The sequence below is a fragment of the Camelus bactrianus genome, chromosome 33 (genome assembly GCF_048773025.1).
Source record: "Camelus bactrianus isolate YW-2024 breed Bactrian camel chromosome 33, ASM4877302v1, whole genome shotgun sequence".
In the NCBI taxonomy this organism is placed as follows: domain Eukaryota; kingdom Metazoa; phylum Chordata; class Mammalia; order Artiodactyla; family Camelidae; genus Camelus; species Camelus bactrianus.
In genome coordinates this window covers 8,181,963-8,208,237 of record NC_133571.1, presented here as the reverse complement: position 1 = coordinate 8,208,237, position 26,275 = coordinate 8,181,963, and the positions used below count along the sequence as shown (strand labels likewise).

At 40.1% G+C, this 26,275-nt stretch overlaps 1 protein-coding gene and 1 long non-coding RNA gene across 4 annotated transcripts in view; one reads left to right on the top strand and one right to left on the bottom strand.

Moving 5' to 3' along the window:
• SIK2 (salt inducible kinase 2) overlaps positions 1-1,607 on the bottom strand; it is a 113,917-nt gene extending 112,310 nt beyond the window's left edge. For 2 of the 3 annotated variants that reach the window (XM_074356936.1, XM_074356938.1), the window contains exon 1: positions 1,325-1,606. In XM_074356936.1, coding sequence (XP_074213037.1) covers positions 1,325-1,459 — 135 coding nt within the window. In that variant the 5' untranslated portion in view covers positions 1,460-1,606. Of the gene's footprint in view, positions 1-1,324 lie in introns of all 3 variants that reach the window. The other variant, XM_074356937.1, reaches the window with a different exon arrangement.
• LOC123612534 (uncharacterized) lies at positions 926-26,275 on the top strand. The gene is made up of 5 exons (XR_012503790.1): positions 926-1,005; positions 2,380-2,492; positions 3,801-3,976; positions 19,973-20,135; positions 24,290-26,275. It is a non-coding gene; the product is annotated as an uncharacterized LOC123612534 (long non-coding RNA).

Below are 26,275 nucleotides of genomic sequence, written 5' to 3'. Positions count from 1 at the left end.
AAAAGTGAGGATAACATAATGACATACGTCCTTTCTTTTTGGAATTGGACTCCTTCACATTAAGCAAAATTTCTAAGAACAGCTACGAAAATCACTCAAGTTTTCAAACGTCCCTCACCTCGCACAGCCCTTCTGAAAGAGTCCTACGTTAGTCCATATTCAAACTCTAGAACATTCGCACTAATAAGGGGAAACACTGAATCGGATGAAAACTGGGGGGAGGGGGGTGCGGGGGGACAAACTGAAAAAGGATGAAACTCCAGAACAACTACAATAAGGTAGAGTACGTCAAAGACACAGGGTTTTATTCTAAAGAATGGTTTTGTTTCTCCCGTTTTTCTAAAGTATTTAATTTGCACGTCTTAAAATAGAGACCCTGAGGAGAGCAGCTTGAGGCGGTGAAAGAAAGGGGGGCGGGTTAGGTAAGAACAGAGACTTGCGAGAAAATCTGTGCGGTGCATTAGAATGTGCAATGGAAGGGGTGGGGGATGCTGGCTTCACCGTCAGGAAGGAGTCCAGGGCTTTATGAGTATATTAGCAGAATCTGGTGTGGCGTAAGGAACGCGTATTCACAGCCAGAATGCACACCTGGTAAAGGGATAACCTAGGATAAGAAAGAGCAATTCACCAACTGTGCAAATGCAGAAATGACCATTTTTAATCAGCTCTATTGTCTGGAGTATTAGATGGAAATACCTCAGGCACGATATCCAGCTAGCCTGACACCAAATCAGGGGCACTGTCGGGCAAAGGGAGGGAGAGAGGTAGACGGTGGCATTCCCGGCCACGGGGCCCCTTCCTCGCGGCCCGCGGAGGGGCGCCGCGGGCACCGGGACCGCGCGAAGCCCCGTCCGGGGAGTCCGAGCGCAGCGGTCCCCTCCTCGGGGCTGGCGACGTCTCTCACCGCGCAGCCCAGGAGCACGGAGACTTCCCCTCCCACCCCACCCCCAGCTGAAAGCAGGGAAGACGCGGAACTTGGGCTCCGGAGCGGAGGCCACAGACCAGGTCACGGCCCGGGTGGGAGGCTCTGGGCGAAATTCCGTGTGGCCACCGGGGTGGGGTGGGGGGGCCTAGGGAAGGCAAAGCCCCAGCCGGTCGGGCTTCCAGTCGGACGACACTCGGGTCCCGGTGACCCGGCCCCGATCCCTGCGGCGCTCACCAACCCCGGGACCTCCTGGGTCCTCACACTCCCAGGCCCTCTCGCCCCAGCTGGGGAGCCGGCCTCTCGGACCTCCCTCGGCCCCCGCTGCGGCCGCCCCTCTCGGTCAACGGCTCCTCTCCAGAACCCTCGCCTCGGACGCTCCCGCCGAGCCCCGGGCCGCACCTCCGTCCTGGTGATCCGGTGCCGCCCCAGCTTCACCACGGCGAAGTTGCCCTTGCCCAGCGTGCCCTCGATGTCGTAGAACCCCACCCGGACCGGCCCGCGCTGCAAGTGCCTCGGGCCATCCGCCATGACCATGCTGGGCCCCGCTGCTAGACACGGCGGGCTGGAGCGCGGGCTGGCGGGCGGCGGGCGGGCTGGCGGCGCGGCGCGGCTCGGCTCGGGCGACGGCCGCTCGGCTCGCTGCTTTGCTCCGTCCCTCCCGCTCCGCAGGGCCCAGCCAGGCGCGCGCCGCCGCTGACGTGCGCCGACGTCAGGGGGCCGGGGCCGAGGGGCGGGGGCGGGACCGGGCCTCGATTGGTCACCATGGCGACCGGAGCACCGCCGACGTCGGCGGCGGGAGGCAGAGAGGGAGGGAGGACGGGCGGGGCCTGGACGGCGCGTTCCTTCCAGCCCCGGCGCCCTCCGCGCTCCCCGCCGCCGCGCCGCTGCCAGGGGCGGGGTCGCCTCCCGGCCCGCCCAGTTCCCCGGCCACCCAGCAGAAGGGCAAGAGCGAGCCCTGGTGGGCGGAGCGGAAGGCTGCAGGGCCCGGGGCCCGGCCCGGGTCTTCTTCCCCCGCCGCGGCGTTCTCCGCCCACGCGGGGACCTTCCCGCCAAAACCTCTCACCTCTGACTACTGTGCGTCCTAAATTTGGCTTGGGCAGACAACTGCGGCTGAGCAATGCATTGCTCACAGGCTCCTTTCTTTGTATCCTTTTCTCATCCGTTTCTATATAAATCCCTCCAAATTTGATGTCTCTGAGGAATCATTCTGACAGCAGCACGGACGCTTATAGACTCAAGGAATGTGGGCGTTGAGGAGACCCGAGAGATCACTTAACACAGGGATTTGGAGCCTCAAACGGGCTTTGGATCCCGAACCTCCTAAAATGTATGCAAATTTTTGCCACTCTGAGCTTACCTCTGGGGAGATGGGACTAAGGCTTTTATCAGATCCCCAAATATGTTGGTGACCCCGTTAGGTTAAGAAATACTTACCTAATCCAATTTCTTTTCAGGTGGGGAATCAACCTCCAAGGAATGAAGGGAATTTCCAAGGTCACAGGGGTAGTGCTAGAGTTAGGATGGCACATCGCACACCAGTCTTACATCTGATGTCCCAAGGAAACAGGTACAGCGCTTTTTAATATTTTAGAACATATTATGTGCCTCTACATCTTGGTTTCTAAATGCCAGTCTCCACTAAAAGGACCCTGCCTCTGGAGAAATGGCTGATTCCTGGCAGAAAGAGGGAAAGTATAAAATGCCCTTGGAAGATCTTTTGCCGGAAAGTGAGATTTTCAAAGTATGATGAGAACATGCCCAAAGGAAAGAGGAGCCAGTTTGAAGGCACCTCCACTTACCAATCTGGGACAGTTTGAATGTCACGAATGAATAATGATAGAAATGGATTATAATGCAGTGAGTTTTTAAAAAGAATCCACGAGTGCTTGCTTATTCTTACAATGTTAAATAAATAAGTATAAAAGGGGAAGAAATGATAATTCTTCCTGATGATAGAATGCCGGTTAATACCCATAGAAAAAATGATGAAATTAGGAAATCACCATTTTGCAACCATATAATTGATTCAGATAGAATTATCAATAGATGTTAAAATCATTGGGTGACAGTTCGCTGGGGAACAGGATATTTACACAGTCTCAAAGTATCCTCGGATTTCTTATTCAGAGGGATAAAAACAGTACTTTCATTGCGGAGAAATCTAACAGACACCACCATGACCAAATGATCAAAGTTAATGTCACCAGTTATGGGATAAAGTGACATGATGTGCCTCCTGATGTGACGTACTGAGAAGGATACAGTATCTCTTATGTAATATTCCTGTCAAAAATACATATTCTGAATCTAACCCACACCCAAAACTATCAGACAAATGCAAATTGAGAAACATTCTACCCAATCACTGGTCTGGGCCAGTTTCCTAAAAGGCTGAGGAACTGTTCTAGATTAAAGGATTAGAGACAAGACACCAAAACCAATGTGTGACCCAGGATTAGGAGAAAAGTCCTATAAAGGAAAGAATAGTTTCAGGACAATCATTAAAATTTGTATATGGGTTGTATATTAGATAATAGTATTCTTTAAATGTTAAGCTTCTTTAATTTTATAATTGTGTTGCGGTTTTTGACAAAGAACGCCCTTATTAAGAGATACACACTAAGGTACTTAGGGATAAAAGTTTTGGTATATGCAACTTGCTCTCAAACGGTTTAGCAAAGATCAATAAGGCAAAGAGGCAAAAATGTCAGTTTGATAAGTCTAGGTAAAAGGTATATGGTAGTTCACTGTATTGTTCTTGCAATTTTTCTGTCGTTTAAATTTTTAATGACAATTAAAATATTTATATATCTATACATTTTAGTCTATTAATTTAATTTTATTATCTTAATTTATTTTCTATTCTTTGTATAAGATCTTCTGGCTCTTGGGACCTCCATCTGCTCACTGTACTTCTGCTGGTCATTGTCCCCAAGCAATACCTGATTCTACTGTGAATTATGTGGTTTGTAAAAGCGAGGAGGAAATTGAGAGGAGGCTATAAGACTGATGAGATTTCTGGATTGTGAGGAGTAATGTATGAAGTTTCATGTAAGTATACCAGGAGCCCACGTATGTACCCCAGTTCAAAAATAGTTCGCATATCGATTTTTCCAGCTAGATTAATGTGTTTTAATAGCTTTGGGGATTGTTCCTTTGGGAATCCAATGAAAAGCTACTTACTTAAGAGCGTGAAAATACGCATAGGGACCCACTATAACTAACTACCTCCTCTTTTAAAGTACGTCTTTGGAACAGAAATTCAGACTCATTTCTATCTGATTATCTTAAGCAAATAACCAGGCCAACTACCTCCTTGCACAATCTGAGAATAAGATGTGATTTGGGGCTGGAAAGAAGAGAAAGGGATGGCAGGGAGCACCAAAGGGTTTCTGGCAAACCAGAGTTCAATGTGAGGATGCTGAGTGTCTAGAGGTTAGAGGTAGAGAGGCTAGAGGTGGGGGAGAGGTAGGAGGGGCTATGCCCAAAATCAATCTTGACCACTTGGAAACACAGCAGGTGAAAATTCCTGGTAGGTTGTCAGTGTAATCCTGAAGAGATACATGTGGACTGAGAATACAGCGAGCTTGGAATCTGTGATCCAGCTTTGCTTCCTGGATCCAAAAGATCTACTTCTCCCTCTCCGATTTCAGCCCTGTATGTCTCCTATGTGCTTTTGCTTCCATTAATTTGTAACTATATGCATTTTAGCAATTATTAATATTATCCAAGTCTTGCTTTCCTCTCCCCTTTCTCTCTCCCTCTTTTTCCTCTTTCTCTTTCCCAGCGCTGCCCTCCCATCCCCCACCTGCACACATACCATCACGACTCCGCCCCTCAGGAGAAAGAATAAAAGGGAAAAGGGAGAAAGAGATGATAAGAGAGGCTTCTTACAGTTGACATCTTTCTCATCTCCAGTTTTTGTATCGATGAGGTGGAATGCTCTAGTCACCAGATTTCCTATTGGCTTGGCCTTTAAAATCCAACATTCCCAGCTAAGGCTGTGAGTCCACTATATTTGCCTTTGAGTTGATTAACAAAATTTAAGCTAACACTTAAGCCAAAAAGGGTATACACATAGAAAGAATTAATAAAATGGTGAAAGTCTGAGATTAGAATTAATTCTATGACATACTTAACTTAGAATAAAATAGACTCAGAATGAAAATGTGGAATGGGGGGAGGAATTAACAAAGAGGTAATGAAAGAGTAATTTGAAATGTGAGGAAAGAAAACTTCATAGCTTGCAGTGCTATATATATTTTGCTGAAGGAGACCCCATGAACTTGAAAAACAAAATAGGTACTATGTGTTTCCTTGATTGTGAACAACACCTGCACTTTTACTGTTGTATCATTTTGGGGCAGAATGAACGTCAATACACCGGTAGGCTCAGGTCTGAATTCAGAGTTAGTTCAAATCAAAAATTGGTGAAATCTTTATTAAATGACGTTGCTTAGAAAAAAATAGATTACAAGGCTAGAAAGAATACTTTGTCTTTTATGTTACAAAAGGCAGAAAGTACGTCAGAAAATCCAAATTACTGACCTGTGCCAGTTACAAGTTCTTGTTATTATTATAAAATACAGGTATTCCTGAAATATGCATCCATCTGTCAGGTGAATGAACAGGTGGGTGCCACTATGTTTGAGGTACCATTATGGAAATAAACAAGAGGATTGACATTATTTAAAGAAAACTTTCTTTGGCTCTTTTAAAGGATGGGTAACCATGCCCTGGTTTTAATTTTTAAAGTGTAGTTGTAGTTGTGATGGATCTTGTCTAAATGAAGAATGTGTGATTCTCTCTAAACTTTTGAAATAATTTGAAAATTTTTGTATCTCCTCCCAGATGACAGATTTTCTGAGGAACTTAAATTTTAAAGGGATCTTAGAGAGAATCATAGGAGTCCATCTTCCCATCTGATACAGAAATCTCTAGACTTGAGAGATGACATCAAGCCTTGGTTTACTGCTTCATGCTTCATTACATGTCTCACCTGTGATCTACATGAGATAGTTCGTATCAGGAGAAACTACGTCCTCGTATTGGCTTCATAGCTGCTGTTTTCTGACTTCTGTCCATGGTTGATTTTCTCTGGTGCAAGACATCTCAACCACACACACACTGATTGTTGTACACTTTCTTCAGCTCTCCAGGCAAAGCATTCCCCAATTCACTGTCTAGCTGACTATTTCTAGCCCTCTACCCTTTCTTCTTGTGCTTCTCTGGACTCTGGTTTCCAAGTCTCTCTTAAAATAGTGTTCCCAAAGCTGAATGCAGCAGCCCAGGGATAGTCTAAGCCCTGTAGGATCCTTTGACCCAGACATTCTACTGAGATGAATTCAGCCAAAGATTGCGCTAATTTTCTTTTTAGCAGCCACAGCCTACAGTTAAGTTTAAAGCCAACTAAAACCTCTGGGTCTTTCAAAATAACAATTATTGTTACCATTTTCCTGAGCAATTGTATTTTTAAAAAAATGGAAATGGAAATTCTGATAGCTAAAATGTCATCTGGTTGATTTTGCTTATTGTTCCAGATAATAGAATTGTTTGGATTCTTCACTCTGCCATCTACCGTATTACCTCATCTTAGTTCTCTGAGCCAAGCAAATTCAGCATGCCTTCTCTATCTTTACTGAAGTTACTATTTTTTGTACCACCACTCCTAGTACAAGTGTGTGGCTCATAGTAGGTTTGTGACTGGATTGACAAACTGGTAAATAGGGCAAAGTCATGGGCAAAGTTTTAGGGCTTGTCACTAGACATCTTCTAGTTTGACTTCCAACAATTTATGAGTCAACATTCGTTTGATTTGGTTTTTCATATAACCATGAATTCCAGAAAGATTCTATGTCTGATGCTGCTAGGGGAAGATTTGTTTTTATTCTTATTTTTTATTGAAGCATAGTTGATTTACAATGTTACTTTCATGTGTACAGCAGAATGATTCATTTATACATATACATACATACATATTTTTTCAGATTCTTTTCCATTACAGCTCATTAAAAGAAATCGAATATAGTTCCCTGTGCTATACAGTAGGTCCTTGTTATTTATCTATTTGATATATAGTAATATGTATATCTATTAATCCCAAACTCCTAATCTATTCTTTTTCCCTCTGGTAACCACTGTTGGGGTAAGATTTTAAAGAGGGTCCTCAACATTCTAATACAAATGTTTTAATATATAAGCTACTCTGCTCTCAGTTACTTTCCCTTTAGTTCATTCCTTTCTATTATTGGAGTAGTTGGTTAATCTTCCCTAACCCCACCAGATTGTGAACTTCTTTGAGGGTACGGATCATATCTTAGTCATTTTTGAAATTCCTTAACTTTTCACCAGAATTCAACAAATGCATTTAGTTTAGTTTGACGTTTATTGCATCCATGTGCTAGGCACCGTGGGAGACATGGAGGTTGCAAATATGAATAAGGCATAGTCTCTGTCCTTGAGAATTTGTGGTTTAGAACGAGAGCTCTAAAATCTGATAGCTGTAGTGTGAATTGTGGGCCTACAACTTACTAGCTGGTGACCTTGGGAAAGCTGTGTAACCTTTTTCTGCCTCAGTTTCTCGTTTGTTAAATAGTGCTAGAGAGAGCACCTGCCCCAGAGGATGATTGTGAGGAGGACAGATACATAAACAGATACTTATAACTTGAAGAGGCGAGAGCTAAGATAAAGCATCTGCACAAGGAGCTCAGAGGAGAGGCGGTTAGCTCAGTTTAAGGGTTCATAAGAGAGGCTTCCAAAAGATGAAACTTGAGCAGAGCTGTAAAGGTCTACTAAGAGTTAGACAGGTGAAAAAAATTGGACAAGTATTTGAAGAAGAAACAGCATGAGCAGTGGTCCCGAAGGTATGAAAAGACATGATGTGCTCAGGTAACTGTCATCGGTTGAGAGTCAGTGATTCCAGTGTCCACAGACAAAATGGGAAGATACATAGGACCAGATCATGGCGAGCTCCTTCTTTCCCTTCTAGCCAGACTGCTGCTCCTACACCCTTCCAAAGAGAAAGTCTGAAGTTGCAACTGGGCGGGAAACTGCTGAAACGATGGATTCCAACTGTGGAGCAGTTGGTTCCGACTGTGGCGGTGATGAAACGTGAGGGCTGGGAGAGAGAGATGTTGAGAATTGCTACCAGGTGTTTGACAGGAGTGTACAGATGCAATCAATTACCAAGTGCTTACCACATGCCATTCACTCTGCTGGACACCAAACATGCAAAGGTGGGTGAAATAAGGCCCCGACCCTCAAAGAGCATATAATCTATTTCATTCAGACATTTAGTCCTTATTTCTCTAATACATATAAAGATACCATGAAAACCTGTTAAATAATTTGCAGAAATCAATATATATTATGTCTGTGTACTGGAGCGAAATGAGTTGTGCTAGGGGTCAGATGTTCTGCACTGTCATTTACAAGCTCTGGATACATAATTCTGGAGCTTGGTGGGGAGATCCATGCTGAAAATTTAGAGACTGATAGTACTGATAGTTGAAGTCAAGGATGTGGGTGGTATCACACAATGGGAAAATAGAGTGAAGGGGGCAGGTAGGTATAGCTCAGTGGTAGAGTGCATGCTTAGCATGCAGAAGGTCCTGGGTTCAATCCCCAGTACCTCCAATAAAAAAATAATAATAAAATTTTAAAAAATTTTTAAAAGAGTGAAGGAAAAGATGTTGCTCCTTATTGCCTCCTGCTAGTCTAGGAGCCTGTTTCTTACAGCTCAAGGAGATAAACTCACAGATTCATGGGGCCCCGGTTTTGAGTTTGTGCCATTATGACTCATCTCTTAAAGGAATAAACCTTACAAGTAAGTAAATAGTCATCCTTTTCTAATCTTCAGTCTTGGAAAATGTGTTATATTATGAAAACTGGCCATATTAGCTACTAATTTACTAATGGACCTATTCTTTTTGATTTTATGGGTCTATTATGGGAGCTGTGAACATATAAATTTCAGTTTTTAAAAAATATAATCATATTCAGTTTTGGTGACTATTAATTTTAACCTAGTTTTAGCATATATTTTTAGGCTAAGTGTTTGTTGAATTTATGTTGGTAACTTCAAAAAATTATTTTAAAATTTGCATTTTTTTTTGGTCTTGAGAAATACATTTATTTGCTTAGTTCACTGGCCTAAAGATAACAAAATGCAAAAGCAAGGCAATAAAAAAACTCCATCTTCCCCTCACCCATATACGCATACAAAAAAGGAGTGTGTAAAAGAGGAGAAGACAGAATCCTACAGCATTTATTTAGCACTCACAGGAGTGAGCACACAGGGGGAAGTAGCCTTCCCTGCCGAGGAGGAGAGGCCAGAGAAATAGAAGGAGAATGGATCAAGAGGGAAAAATTGGTTTTTAATCTAGAGAGAGGGGCGTTTAAAGGAGGAGGCTTCAAGAAGAAGGGAGTGCTTTCAATCCCTGAAAAGATGTCAAGCAAGATAAAGATGAAAAGGATTCATTGGATTTAGTCATGAAGAGATAATTGATGATCTTTGCAGAGGATTTCAGAGTACTGAGGGCGGAAGCCAAACTGAAGTGAGTGGGAAGAAGTGAAGAAAAGTGAGCGTAGACCGTTCTTTCAAGAAATTTGTCTGTTGAGAAACGAAGATAGAAGAGGATGCGGAGTCAAGAGAAACTTGGCATTTTGTTTTTAATTGGTAAAGAGTTGAGCATTTCTGGAGTCAGAAGACAGAAATATTGAAATAAATATTTATCTATAGAGAGTAGTGAAATCTTGAACACAAGAGTCAGGAGCGGAGATGCCTCCTTTACTCTGATGTGGGCAGGGGAAGGAAGCCAGGGCAACTGTGGCTGCAGGTGAGTGGGTGGTTTGCAGTGCAGGAAGTTTACTCCTGGCATCAGTTACCTCTGTGAAGTAGGAAGCAGATGAGAGTGGAGGAATAGGAGGGTATGGATGAGTTGTGAAGGTCTGAAAAATCTGCTATGAGAATGGGAGAGGAACTTGCTGAGGACACACAGAAAACTTCCTGGGCAATAAGAAACTCCAAGAAGGTCCAGATGAGGCCAGAAAACCATGAAGTGGTGGAAATACCAATCCACATGGTCACGGGGCTTTTTGCAACCACGTTTGGTAGCCTGGGTGTCAGATTGATACAGGGCTGGAATTTGCTGGGTGGATCCTACAGAATGTCAAGGGAGTTGAGGATTTAGCAAGAAAATCACTGAAAAAAGTACCATATAGTCTGGATAGAGAAAGAAGTGAAGATAAGGAAAGGCAGGGAGACTGATGAGAAAATGGAGGACTCAAGAGTCTGGAGCATAAATGAGCTGAGAGCAAGGACATGAAATATCTTGAGAAGGAGCTATGTCTATGCCAGAACATTTAAGTTAGATAATGGTTTTAGATGAGGATAAGATCCAGGGGATACCCTCAAAAAGGATGATTAAAGTGCAGAGGAATGGTCTACCGCTTTCCCCATTGTATGCCCAGTTACCTAACACAACGCCTGGAGCATAACACATTTTTCAATATATATTTGTTCAAAAAATGAATATACATTCTATACCTTCCCAGTATATTATGCCAATTCTCCTCTTCCTCACATAGTTCATTAGTTTACTATAATTATGGTAAATTCTCTGAAAGAAATGTACTGCTTGATATGAGATTGTATAACGTGGGGACCTGATTTTGTCTGGGGTGTGGGGGTCCTAAGGAAGAGACGTGTAAGGTAAAGTATCAGTAGGAGAAAGCCAGGGGGTGACAGGTGGGGAGAGCCTCCCCAGTGAAAGTAAAAAGATTTCTGAATATCTTGAGGTGGAAAGAAGCTGAGAATGTTCCAACTGAATAGTAAGAATGGAGGTAGAGGGCTGGGGCTGCAGGAGATCATATTACATAAGGTCCTATATATATAAATCATGAAGTACATTTTGATCCATTAGACTTGAAATGGGAAAAGTTGACATGCTCTTCTTGTTGTTAGCTTATAAGCATTAATAGGAATTATAACATTATGTGGATATGTGATTATGCACAGAGAAATTTGAAAGCTGAAAGATTATATTGTCTAAAAAGTCTCCAGCAGCCTGCTGCTTCCTTCCACACAGCCTTATTCCTTTGGATTAAACAAAGCAAATGAGATAGGCTTCCAAAAAGCCACTATCAAAATGTACTTTGGTTACCTGGAGAGAAAGTCTCTATGCCGCCTTCCTTTCTGCTATTCTAATTTTTTCCCCATTAGTTTCAAGATTGGGTTAATTAGGTATTTGCCTAGGAAAAAGATGAGCATATAGGCATCACTAATGGGATGTAAGGAAGGCAAAGAAGAGACCTCTGGCTGATGATGTGGAAGGGAGGCTCAGGTAGGTGAGCATTGTAATGGAGATTTTGAATATTAGACTGTCCTGATGCAGCTAAAGTCCAAGGGGATACTTGTTTCACAATTCTGTCTATTATAAACCTATGCAAAACTTCCATTTTGCCAAGACAGAGATTCACCATCGGCTGGCTGCCAACCCCAAGATCAGTCTCAGAGGAACTTTCAGAAACAGTGGGGAAAAACATCAGAGAAATCCCCTGGACAAGGAAGCCTGTTTTGAACTGATTTTGTGTGTGTGTACATCTGAAGCCTGGGGTAGAAGGCTTCTGTGGAAATTAGCAATAGAGGCTCAAGACAATTGGTGCGTTTTCAAGGATAACAGTCAGGGCAGAACAAAGCCAGCCTGTGGAAAACTGGTGGGGATTGACTGACCTTGAGTATTTACTCACCGTCCACCCCTAAGGTCAGGGGTCTTCTGACCCCTAAGTACCTCCTGTTAAGGCTGCTTCTTCTTGAGGGGTGGTGGATGGGGTCAGTCTAAAAGTAGGGCCTGACCTGAAGAGTCACTTGGTGGCATGGCACTTGAGCAATTAGTTATGTAGTCTGGTGCTTGGAGCTCTCCACCCTAGGGTTATCCCTACCCTTCTCCTTGATCTCACTGGATGTTGAAACAGACTGGAATCTGCCCTTTGGTCTTTTCCCATACTAAATGCTAAGACAGAACAGCTGATACCATCAGAGAAATATATGCTCATAGGCCAAAGTAATGAGATATTTCAGAAGCACAACTACTTCAAAAGAAAGCAACAACCTGGATTACAGATGCTGCCAGAAGCAAATACGTTAAATTCAATGGTTAACAAATATAAAGTAAGCATAATAAATAAATGATAGGGAAATTATAAAAGTCAGGAGGAAATACTAGGCATGAAATATGTGTGTAATAGTAGAAATAACACAACAGATCAGATGGCTAGTAGAATAGACATAACTGAAAAACAAATTAGTGAGCTGGAAGATCAGATTAAGGAGCTCTTCGAGAAGGAAGCAGGGAAGAATAAAGGAAAAGAATGTAGGAGATAAAAGTTAAGAGATAAAGAAGATTGAATTGGAATGTGAACTTCAACTTACAGATAACTAGAATGTCAGAAGAAGAGGAAAATAAAAGTGGAGAAGAGGAAATACTTGAAGAAGTGGAAATAAATTCCCCAGAAATAAATAAAGATGAAAGATGTCATATTTATGCAGTTCCAAACAAGAGCCATAAGGAGAAACTAATGCTAGTAATATTATAATAAAATTAAAGTTTTTATAGGCGAAGATAGAATTCTAAAAGTTTCTAGAGCAGATCAACTATAGAGGAACAATGATCATCCGGTTCTCAGACTTTTCAAGAGCAACCAGAAGATAATGGTAATATTTTTAAAGTATTGAAGAGACAAAAGAACTTTGAGCCTGAATTTATATCCAGCCAAATTGTCAATTAAATGTGAGGGTATAAAAATATGTTCAGGTATAATAAGGCCTCAAAAGGTTTGTCACTCAAAAACCCATATTGAAAACAGTATTGGAAAAGGTCCTCAAATAGGACAAGAAGCAAATCCAGGAGACGCTACTGGAGATGTCTGAAGTAAAAGTAATCAAATACCTGGATAAAGTTGGCTGTTGTCTTTCCAAAACTAGAAAAGACCAAAGAAAAGAAAATAAGAAAGCATGTTTACAATAACCTAGACTTAAAGTCTACACAATATCAAATAGTGGTGTCTTTAAGTTAGACATTTTTAAGATAGAAAAATAAAACAGGATAAATTTAAAGAAAATAGAAGGAAGGAGATGAGAAAAAAAATTACCAAATTAATGAATAGACAAAAAAATACAGTACAGAAGATCAATAGAACCAAAAGTTGATTCTTTGGGAAAAAAAAAAACTAATAAAATAGACAAGCCTTTGGCAAGAATGATCAAGGGAAAAAGAAAAGTAATTTAAAAACTAATATTCTCTTATCATCTTTTAATCTCAACTTTAAAACCTCAAGAGTCTGGAGCTTGAATGAGATGAAAGCAAAATATGTCCATTTTATTATTCATAATATCATTTTCACACTATATGAAAATATTTGAAGTAAATGAAATGGACAACTTTCTAGAAAAATATAATCTACCAATTGAATTAAGAAGAAATAGAAGGCCTTAATAGTACTGTAACTTAAAGAAATTAAAGCCATTAAAAAAAATCATCTCACAAACATTGGGCCAAGCGGTTTTGCAGGCAATTCTACTAAACTTTTAAGGAACATGTCATCTTAAACTTAGTACAAACTGTAACAAAGAACACTCCCTAACTCATTTACGAGGCCATATAATCTTGATCTTCAAACGAGACAAGGATAGTATGAGAAAAGAAAATTACAAATAATTTCCTCAGTGTACAAATCCTAAATAAAATATTTGCAAATTAAGTCCAACGATGTATGCAAAGTAAAATATACCACGTAGAGTTTTCCCAAGAATGCAAATAGATTTATAGAAAATCTATAATGTAATTCGCAACATTAGCAGCTTCCAGGACAAAAATAACACGATCGTTTTAAAAAGATATGCAGAAATATTTTATAGAAATTGAGCATAAATTCCTGATAAAAATTCTTAGCAAATCAAGAATTTGCTTAACCTGATGAAGGATAATTATGTTGTGGCAAACATTATACTTACTGGAGAATAAATAGTAGCATTCCTTTAACATCAGAAATGAGACAAGGGTGTCCAGTATCATCATTTCTATTCAGCTTTGTATTGATAGTTTTAGATAATGCAATAAGGCAAGAAAAAAAATAGAGACATAAAGACTGGAAAAGAAGAAGTAGAATTGTCTTTATGTGCTGATGACATGATTGCCTCAGAGGAAATCAAAGACTCCTGGGGCAAAGTATTATATCATTTGAAATAATAGGAGAATTTAGCAAAGTCAGTTCATTCTTATACACCAGGAACAAATAACCGTAAAATGAAATGTAAAAGTAAAAATCACTTGTGATATATTTTAAAAAATTAGATACATAGGAATAAAATTTTTTTAAAAGATGTGCAGGACTTCCTTGGAGAAAATGTAAAACTATTGCGATTCATTTTATTAAAGGTCCTGAATAAATGAAGAGAAAACTATGGAACATATTTCTTCTTTCTTTAATGGAAAAAAACCCCTTAATATTACATATATTTCAATTCTCCTCATACTGGATTATAGACTTAATGCAATTCCAACAAAAATTTCAGTAGGATTTTAATGGAACTTGATAGTTGATTCTGAAATGTATGTGGAAGAATAAAGGATTAAGATGTCAAACATTTTTAAAGACAAGTAGGGAGGGGAGATTTGCTTTATTAGATAACAGAGTTTATTTTGAAGCTGTAGTATATGAAGACAGTATGATACTTATTCAGAAATAGAAAAATAAACTTTTGGGCAGATAGAAAACTCAGAAACAAACCCATATATATTTGGAACTTTGATATATGATTGGTGTGGCTTGGCAGATCAATGGGCAATGGAGGGACTTTCAATAAATGTATTTGTAAAAACTGGTTATCTACATGGATAAAATGATATTGATTACTATCTCATATCACTTGTAAAAATGAACTCCAGATAAAAGTGAACTCCAGATAAATTAAGGGCTTAATGTTAAAAGTAAAATTTTATACATTTCCTTAAAAATTATAGGTTAACACCTTTCTGACTTTGAGGTAGGGAAGCATTTATTAAAGACATAATAAAGCTTCTAACCATAAAAGAAAAGCTCAATAAATCTGACTACATTAAAATTAAGATCTGAACACCAAAAGATATCTTACAAAAAGAAAAGAGAGAAGGTACCGACTGAAAGAGGGTATTTGCAGCATAATTAACCAACAAAGGATTAATAGTGAGATTAGATGGCAGTCTCCTCAAATCGATAAGGAAATGATAAACAATCCAATAGAAAATGGGTAAGAAAGACAAACAGGAATGTAGCAGAGAGGAAAACATAGATGATCAATAAAATCATTATGAGAAAGTCAACTTCATTATTTACTGGGGAAGGCATATTAAAATCACAGTGATACATCAATTTACACCCATTCCGTGGGCAACAATTAAGAAGTGGGACAAGGCAAAGTATTGAAGAGAATGAGAATTAACAAGGTGTCTCATACAAACTCTTGGGAGTATAAATGGGCACAACCACTCTGCATAGTTTTTCATTATCTAATGTTGAACATATCCTATAACTCAGCAATTCTACCTGTAGGTATATACCCAAGAAAAACTCTATGTGCAATAGGAGACATAAAGCAAGAATCTTCCCCCAGCACCTACTGCGCTCTTAGTGTTGGCAAGATAAATACCTGAAGCATCCCAAATACATTTATCGACAGAAAATAGATAAATAAATTGTGGTAATTGCTCACAATGGCATATTATACCGTAAAATAAATAGCTATATGCAAAAATACAAATAATCTGAGCAATACAATCTCTTTAAAAAAGGAAGTTCCCAAGGATTTTCTAGAGCATAATACGCTTTTATAATGTTGAAAACAAAGAAAATTGAACAATGTAAATATTAGGAATACAAATATATGATAAAGCTATAATTTCAAAAACCAATTATAATAATAATAACTGCAAGATTCAAGGAAGGGGAAATAGAGGGCTAGATTGGGGAGAAGTCCGTGGGTGGGTGTAAATGATTGTTAATGTTCTAATTCTTGTATTGCGTGGTTGGTTCACATGTGTTTATATCATTAATAATAATAAATACATAAATAAGGGCACAGTATATATAAATAAAAACAAAAGAGGGCCATGCTTAGACCAGGGATGAGTGTTACAAATGAAAGATAATCCGATTCTGTGCACTTGAGTGGAAAAACAAGAATGATAACTTCCCCATTATGTTTTCCTCTTATTAGTTATCACTTAATCCACTCAACAATCCTATTTTTCGTTACTACTGTGATCTCCTTTTTCCAGATGAATCAGATCATAGTGAGTTAACATAACTTGCTTGAATCCACAAAGCTGGTATGTGGTAGATCCCAGGGTTTGAAGTCTCATCTGTTTGATTCTAGGGCCGACCCCTTAACCACTGGGTTAGGCTCCAGGTCATTAAGACTGTTTTAACCACTAGGATACCAACCTAGAATAGTTGTTCTACTGAGAATAACAACCTCTAGATATTTGAAGGTTAGAGATCACGACTAGCGTTTAAGCATTTTGCCAAACTAAGTAGGCCGCGGCAAGTGGAGGAATTTGTACATGCTTATCATAATGGAAAAGCTGTGTTAAAATGAAGTGTCATTGAGTAATAAGAATTTGAATGCAAGAGAGCTCAAGTAAGAAATGTCATGCGCCGTTGGATCAGGAGTGATTCATTCCTCTAGTCTGCATAATGTTCCTTTTCCATATGCCCACGCAGGAATGTAAAGATATGGAGAGAATGTTCACAAAGCCTTTTTTGTGGTTGTAAATTTGCTCTACACCTAATTTGTTCTGCCTGGTGACCTCACCCAAGCTCCCTTCCTTCTGATTTCTGGATTTTTTTTTTTTTTTTAAAAGAATACCAGGTGTGAAGCCCACGCCCCCTCTACTGGTCAGCCACGTTTTGCCATAAATGTCTTCCTAAACAGGCATCCATCTATTCCTGTGAGTAAAGATAATTTGAGGCTTATTTTTAGTGCTTTGCTGTTTTTTTGGAGTGTAGCGCTGACAGTGAGAAAGAGAGAGGAGTATGCATTTTTTTTTTTTTTGGAATAAGACAGAATGTCACCAAGAACCTGGTTTGTAGGCAGATGCCATATAATGGCTTACACAGAATCTTTGGGGGCAGGATATCAGAGGTGTGGAGATCAGCTTGCCAAGCAGCATCTGCAGCCTTCACTTGACAGCTAAAAAATCGATTAATTTTCTGCAGCACCTCATCAAATTAAATTTATTAGGTAATCTCCAGACAGATGTCTGTCATTTTAGGTGTGTCTCTACCGCATTTCCGCTGAAGATGGTGTTCTCTTCTTCCTGTGTTTACATGGCAAATCTATTCATCAGAGTAAAATGAGGACCTCTGAGGGCAGAAATCACATTTAATTTTCTGTCAGGTTCGGCCCCCAACTCCCAAATAGTGCACACCACATGGTAAATAACAATTATGCTACTTAGCTACCCTTCTCAAATTGCCATGTGAGGACACAAAACATCCCCATCCAGTAGCCCAAGGAAATCCAAGTCAGAAGGATGAAAGAGGATGCTGACCACTCCCCAGAAGACTAAGTACAGTCATTTCATTGTTGTGCCCATAATCACTATTCAACCGGAAACATTTCAGGATTTGTTGGTTCCAAGACGTTGAAGTTCAATAACCAAGTTCGGAAAACATCTATTAAAACGACTTCCCTTTTCCTCCACCCCTGAACCTCCAAATCCTTAAATACTAGAGAGGGCAAAACCATAGGATTCTTTTATTCTTTTCAACACACATAACCCTTGACCACAAAACCTTGACAGAAATACAGAAGCAACTCTGAGCGTCAAAAAGCAGACAGGAGGCAGCAGGTTCTCTCGGGGGAGGGGTAGCCAGGAGCCCGGGGTTCTGGTCTCAGCTGCACCAAATCTAGCTCAGTAACCATTGGAGAATCACTTCCGTTTAGTTCGTGCCTCAGTTTCCTAACGCGTAAAGCGGTGCTAATCGTACCTGCTGTGTGTGCTAACCTCACTGGGTAGGTGATGCATGAGAAAGCGCTTTGTGAACTCCTTGTTCCGAGGTCCTCTTCTGTCTCTGTTCTGTCTGCAACAGAGTGCAGGGGGTCATGTCATACCCACTGTTTCTACTCCATTACACATCATATACTGGAGATTTCTGGCCGCCCTCACACTGGGGCAAGCGAGGTCTACCCTGGCTTTAGAGGGCCTTGCATGTCGCAACTCGCCCTCCCACCCCCCACCCCCCAACACACAAATTAGTCAAGAACACACGGCATTCACTAGGCATTCAGCATTGACACAGCATGGCTATGAGCCTAAATATCCACTTTCATAACGAACACTGACTAACCCCCAGAAAAGTGTTTCTGCACATCTCTGGCCTTAGGTCACCACAACAGGCAATGGCTGCCAATGCTGGAAAGGTCTGTGGGCTGTGCTTTTCCCAAAGACAGAGGCCCACAGTGCTTTCAATTCTGGGGAGTATTTGGTGATGACAGTGCTTGGGCAAGAGGAAAGAGAAATGAATCATTTCTTCAACTTTCTCTTTCAACAAGAATGACAGCATTTTTCCATATCCAGTTACTGTTCTCCAATAGTGCTGAGTGTACATTTGTTTTACTTCTTTTGTGTTTACAAATTTAGGGTGATTTCACAACTGTTGCATGTGGCGGCTGAGGAATATTTTGCAACTTTAGATAATTTATCTCTCTCTTCAACTGTATATATGAAAGTCTTACAACATTTATGAAGTGTGACACCAATTTTTTGCACTGCGACTAGAAGGACAGTAAATTCTGAAGAATCATTTTCTTTTTATAAACCATTAGTCATGTATAATTAAATTTTCAAACATTTAATTTAAAATGTTTAATTTAAAATATTGACCTTTATTAATTTTAAATTACATTTTCCTTTTAATTTTAATAGAGGCTTTTGAATATTTTAGAAGAGACGTAACTTGTTTGACAATGTACTTTTTTATTTTTTACATTTTACTTTTAAAAATAATTTTACTTCTTTTTTGACATTTATTTTAGTTTACATTTATGATGAAAATATGACATTTTAATACAGTTTGAACACACATTTCAGTTTTATATCATTATTGTCAGTAAAACACAAATCATGTGAATATCTTCATTATGACATCTTAATTAGTGATTTTACTAAAATAAAAGCAAGAAAAACAGTAGATACTCCATAAATATTGGTTGAGTGAATAGATAAATTGCAATTTTAAAAAATATTAAACCACCTTTAAGAGTATGAATTCTGGTGGGGAGGATATAGCTCAGTGGTAGAGTGCATAACCCTAGCATGCATGAGGTCCTGGGTTCAATCCCCAGTACCTCCACTAAATAAATAAATAAACTTAATTATCCCCCCCAAACAAACAAGCAAACAAAGTATGAACTCTACCTAAGAACACTAAAAATCTTTTATATGAATTTCTCAAATGGGGATTTTTCAAATGGGGATATCAGAGAAGTTCCATGACTGAGGAGGGGGAGGGATTTCTCAAAGTCTTTCTTAAATATACTACATCTTCTGGAATACAAATTTTCCCTTTTAAGCTTTTATTTATATATGGAAAACAGAGTAGGTGTGAGAGTTAAACAAATAAGATAAACATAGGACTTTGGAGAAATGTTTGTTTCTTAAAGATTGTGTTGGGCCACTATCCCAGGGCTGTAGATTTACACGCATGGGTACTTGTGTGTGTGTGTGTAATGTGCTGTGCGCAGCTGGCGCTCTTCTCAGTCCGTGACTGGAAAAGTTTAAGAAGCACTGAAAGAGGTAATAAACAAATGACTATCGGACAAGATTAGTGTGCCTGGGGAGGGATCGTTGAAATCCTTTAGAAGTCCTTCATTTGAAGAGGAGTGACGCGTGCTCGCTTCGGCAGCACATATACTGAAGAGGAGTGACGCATTATACCATGTCACCAGCTTGGTGGATTGTTTTTATGTGTAGCACTAATGGGACCAAGTCATTCATTCTGTTCCAGTGGGCTGGCACGTTGAGCTCTTCTACTCTGCTGAGATGGCCCAATCTTGGTCAGCCTGGTATGAGGCTGCTTGGCCATTAGCAAAAGGGAAGGACAGAGGACACAGCGCAACCTAACAGTGCTTTGAAAGAACAACTAAGTGGACGCCTTCAACTGAATGTGGGTGAGTACTGCTTCCGTCGTGCGGGTCTGAGTTCTTGCTTCCTCTGCGGCACTACGAAATCCTGAGTGAGCTCCAACCTCCTTTCTGTTCCTCTCTGCTCTATTTTCTCAGTTCTGCAACATGAGAGTGGTAACACTAGGAAGAGGAGTCAGAAACAAAGAAACAAGAATATCAGGAGTTAGGTGACCTGGTCCTAGTTCTGCCATGGGCACCAAGTAGTTAGGAAACTTGGCACAAGTTTGTTGAACTTTGCTAGGTCCCCTTTCCCTCATTTATAAATGAGAGTTTTATAAATGATGATGATCTCTAAAATTCCTTCGAATTCTAATGTTCTGGATTATTTTTGAACACTTTCCTGCAAAGTTTTCCTTTTATTTTTGTAACTCCCCTAAAGTGGAAACTTAAATGAAATTTAAAAAGAGGCTTAATCAGAAAGCTTTCAGGAACTCTGTTAGGGTCCATGAATTTCCAAGCTTTTAAAGATAGGTTTATACATGTAGTTCTGATTTTGAATTGGAAGCATCAATATGAATGCTTGATGTGTATTAAAGCATTTGCCTAGATCTGTCCATGGAAAAGGCTTAGAAATAGAGACCAAACCGGGAGCCATGAGCACCCCTAGCACCCAGACTGTATATACTAGGTTTCTCTAGACTAATCAAGGCATGTAGTGGGTGCTGTGGTGTACCAGCCAGATCTCCCTTTCAGGGTGAAGGCCTCATTCTCCCAGTGCTGGAAACGGCAGCTGCCGGCTCTCGGCTGAGTCACTATCTGGGCATTGCCCTAAACCAAGATTTCTCACCCTCAGTACTATTGACATTTTGGACCGGGTAAATCTGCATTATCTGCCCTGTGCGTTAGAAGATGTTCAGTAGAATCCCTGCTTTCCACCCACTAGATACTAATAGTTCTCCATTCTTGGTTGTGACAACTGTGTGTCCTTGTTGGGCAGGGGGGCAAAATGGCCTTGACTGAGAACCACTGCCCTAAAATGAAGAGAGCCACTTCACCCAAGGTTACACCCTTCTCCCCAGGGCCTTCTCCCCACTGGTTAATGTAGGTTATAAAAGTCAGGCTCTCTTGACTCAAAGCAAGACAGCTTGAAGGGCTAGACCGTGTCCAGCACCCTCTGTGGGATTAGTTGTGGGTGCCCATTGTTCACCTCCCTCTACCCACTCCTAGCTCTGTCACTGCCCGGCAGGTGCTGATTCTGAGGGCAGTCTCCAGTAAACTTCTGGCATGGAGATATTTAACTCAGGGTCTTTCCTGGGGAAAGCAAATCTGAGGCAGGGTTTCTTGAAGGAATGGCTGATTCTGGGTCTGAAACAGGAAATATGCCAGATAAGCCTTGGAACATTTCTGAGGTCAGAAAGCAAGGAAGCTGTCAAAGAGTACCAGGGTCATGTCAGAAGGATTCAGCAGGCAACTTGGATAAGCATTCATGGGTTAAGATGGTCAAACGTGAGCATCAGTAATGGGAGTCACTCAGTGAACTGATGCCTAACATTCATGATATAAAGACATGAAAGACCAAAGTTATTGGTTGCTTTGGATGGAGGATGCAAGGAACTACCTCTTTAATTTGAAAACTGATGAAGAAAAGAATTAACATTTTTCTGTTGTCCTTACATTATCTTTATCAGATATATACAGATATCTAGATCTATCTGTATCTATGTATCTGATTTAGATAAATGATAAGGGAAAGATTAATAGAGAGGAGATGATAGAAATAAAACATCACTGTTTTGCAGTCCCTGAAGAATTAATGACCTTAAGCCATAGTCATCAATGGCTGATCACTTTAGAGGCAGAAATCATGTACCCAGCAATCATGGACCTCCTGATACACAGCGGATTAGTCACCACCGCCGTGTAGTGGTCTTGTGGGAAGTTCTGGCATCATTGCAGATGGCATCATTCACTTCTGGCAAGTTTGGGGATTCCTAAAACCACCCTTCGTTTTGGTAATTTTCTAGAAGGACTCACAGAATCCACCTCAAGGGTTTAGAGATTACCTTTCACAAGTCAAAAGCCAGATCCCTGTGGGGCAGGATTAAGTTTTTGACTACATGTCTTGCAAAACAAAACCCCAAACTAACCTACATTGAACTGCCTTTAGATACAATTAACAATTTACAGGAAACATAAGGGACAGAGAACATGTTAAACAACAACTATACGGACGCAAATTCAGTTCATGGGAAATTCTACAGACAATCAACCTGGCATTTTTCATGCAAGAAATTGCCAGGGGAAAAAAGGTATGGAAGAGGAGCCTATAGATTAAAGCACAAAAAGGCACATCCCTCAGTTGCAATGTGTCTTGTTTGGACACAAATGGAGAAGCTGAAAATATTTACAAGACAATAAGATATGTGAACACTGATCAGTTATTGATGGGATTAAGGAATTATTGGTAATTTTCGCCTTTGATAATTGTATTATGGTCATGCATACAGAATAAAAAGAATCTTTATTTCGTAAAGACGCATACTGTAAGATGTACAGGTGAAATGATATGCCTGGAGTTTGCTTCAAAATTAGCTGGGGTGAATGAGTAGCGGGTGCCGTTTTTGATGAAACAAGACTGTGTGTTGCAAGAAAGCAAAAAATATGAGTTGTGTTGGTTCATGTGTTCATTTTGGCCACTTTAAAGAAATGTAAAATGGAAATGTAATGCAGGGCACAAGCCACCTTCACTGTGCCTTGTTTTCTGCTGAGGTGCTTGTGTACAACAAGCCATTCTCAGTTCTCCAGTCCCCAGTTTTCTCTGGGCCTTTGAGAGAGCAGGAGTTGGTAGCTTTGGTTGCAGTTGGAACTAATACGCATGGCTGTTTACGCTGTACAGTCACTGAGACATATAACTGTGTATACAAGACGGTGGGTATATTTCATCTGTTTTTCAAGGAGAGTGTTACAGTTTTATTAAGGTGATAAGTTTAATATGGATAAACGTTATCATATTATTCTGTTAAGAACAATATGGTTTTTTTTTAATTGAAATATAGTCAGTTTCCACCGTTGTGTCAATTTCTGGCATACAGCATGTTTCAGTCATAATGTACATACATTGATCTAAGGAAAAGATCAATATATTTTAAAGTTAAAATTAAAAGCTTGATAGTTGCCATTTAACTATATGTTTATTTTTGTTTATCTAAATAAATGCTGAGATGGAATACTACAATTGTTAAGCAAAGGGAGCTTACGGATGATGAAGAAGAGGAAATTAGGTGTTTGACAAGAGCACTGAGCTTTAAGTATTCAGTCTGCTCTGAACAAAAAATAGTACAAAGTTATTCTGTGCCTCATTAGCAGAGATTCCAGGGGTCACTAAACTAACGGAAGAGTCTGTTGACATTTTGTGAATGTTTTTGGCCACAAAACTAAATAACTTTAAACACAGCTTTAAACAAAAGTCTATTTCTGAAAAGGCTTCTAATACTAACAAGTTCCTAATACTTACTGTTTCTTGCCAGCAGTTTCTTACATTTAGGCACCTGTAATTTATGCTCCCGTCTTGTGTCTTCTGACAGTTTTTTTATATTGACTTTTACAAGTTAAGTCCCCAGATTTCTAATAAGAAAACTGCTCAGATTTCTTTTAGAACCAAATTATCTTTGAGGTTTCTCAGACAGCTGCTGGACAGCACCAAAGATTTACTTTCTCATTTTGTTAAAAGAATGGGTGTTAGAAATCATTAGGAACTCTTGGTATTCTCTGTACTGTGGGAGCTGTTTGCGAAGCCTGCGGGGGGTGGGGAGATGAGCTGCAGATCAACCTTCCCTGGGTCAACTGCTTACAAGGCAGACAGGTAAGATGTTATTAATACTAAAATGAACGTGTTTCAGCAACTGTGTTGTCTTCAGGATGGATAGACCGTACTCATGGTCGTGTGCAAAGAGCAGTGTGGTAACTGTCAACAAAATGTATTCCCCTGTGTCAGTTAGTTAGCATACACACTAAATGGGCTAAATTAAAAAGCCCTGGGGATCTGTCAGTGCCCTAATTCCTTACAAAATATTTATGCATTATGTCTCACTTGTCTTTTCGTAGGTACCGCTAGTTCCTATAGTACAGTAACCCTAGCCATTCAATCTTCTCATCAATATATGCTTTTTTTGTCCCTTTTCCTTTACAATTGCCTAAAGGCTCCTGCAGTTACACTATAGACCAGTCATGGAGTCTTCTAGAAGAAACATTAAAAGAATCATCACCTCAGGGAAGGCCTGAAGCAGGTCCTCTTCACTGTTGACACTCAATGAAATAGATTCGCAGGTGGTGGCTTTCCAGAAGAAGCTGATGTCACCACCAAGCACATGGCTGGATGATGTGACTGAGGCTTTCCAGGACTTTTCTCTAGTTCAAAAGCAGATGAATTTATGAGAGTAGATGGCCAATTATACCAAGATTGCAAAACAAGAAATTAATTATCTAGGACTGAAAGAAATTAAGACGAAAAATTTGCTTATGGCTAATGTTCTATATTCTATTAGGCAAGTAAGAACACTCCTGTCCAACCTGATTTGTCACTAATTCTCTATTTAACGAGCTAACTCTGTACAAAGTGGAACAAAACACTCTTTAAATGGTGTCTTATTGTAACTGGTCTCTTAGAGTTCAGAAAAAAATTTATAAAAGCTCTTAGGAAATGGATTATAAGCTAATAAATCAAGAGGAAAATCTAAGAAAAATGACTTTTTTAACTCACAAACATTTTATTTATTTAAAAAATTGAAATGTAATTGACATAACATTAGTTTCAGATGTACAACACAATGGTTCAGTATTTGTATATATTGTGAAATGATCACTAAGAAAAATGATTCTGAGGAAAAGAGTAACACATACTAATTGACTTCGCCTGTAAAACTACACAGCAATGATTACTATTCTATTAAAGTGCCATTTATTGCTTCCCTTTGCTTTTTCATGTCATTACTTACACAGGTTCAAAACAAATCTGTCTTTTTCCTACTGGGATATGATTGGATAAAAAAAAAATTGTAACAGAGACCATGCCAAAAATGTCATTCAAAAACCAGCCTCATTTAATGAGGTACAAGAAGCTCACTGTTAAGAAACAAAGACTACACTTCAATATGTGGAAACAGTACCTACAAAATCCTCCCAGAAAACCGACCTTGTACCTGCTCTGTGGCGAGGGAAGTCTCAGCCTTGCAGGTAATACAGAATGCTGCTTCCTGACAGCCCAGGAATACTGGCAGACTTGGAGTCTCAGAGAAAGGAGAACACCCCAGCTATACAGCTACTGCAGGTAAAGCTTGGAAGAGGCAAACTGGATGCCTTTTGTTCCTGGGCATAGAAAGTCCAGGTGGATGACAGCGATTTAAATACTCCTGAAACACTGGTGTGATCAAAGCATGCTAGGGGCTTTATGAAGCCTCTGGACAGATGCTAAGTCTTCAAGCATTAGTATCACATGATGTTCGTTTTTTTTTTTTTTAAAATCACACAATGAAGAAATCTTTGCATATTCCTCAACACCTCCTGGGGCTCCTGTGTAAGTTAAAACTGGCCAAATAGGAAAAACCCACCATGTTAATGATATGAATCAGAAAATTGTTCAACAAACCTGTATGGTCAAGTCTGTCTTCAGGGGCAGGAACTGGCAAAGCAAGCAGGAATGATACTTGCCCTGCTGCCCTCTTGATTAGCACATCGGGTACCACAGTCACAACCACCCCCCACCCCCAACCCCAAACAAACAAAAAAGAAACACCGGACATTTGGCATCCTTGAATAAACTAAAAATAAAAGGCAGGCACATTCTGTATAACACTAGCCTCTGAATGAAGACTCGTGCCCTCCGGGTAAGATGCTAACAACCTAATAAAAACCACCCTATTCCTGACTTTTGCAATATTGCTATCTACAGATCAGCGACAACCCTCGCAACATGATAATCCTGTGAGGAATAAACTGACTGTAAGCTTGGCAACTTCTCATTTTTCTCTCTAAATACCTGCTGTGTTCTTTGTTTGGAGAACCCCATTGTTCTGACCGATGGTCCCCCTTGCAAAATAGTGAAAGTAAAAAGTCTTTTCTTCATGGTTCTGCATCTTGGTTCTCCTTTCACAATCGGTAATTGTTGATGCTGGGCCAAAGGTACTTCA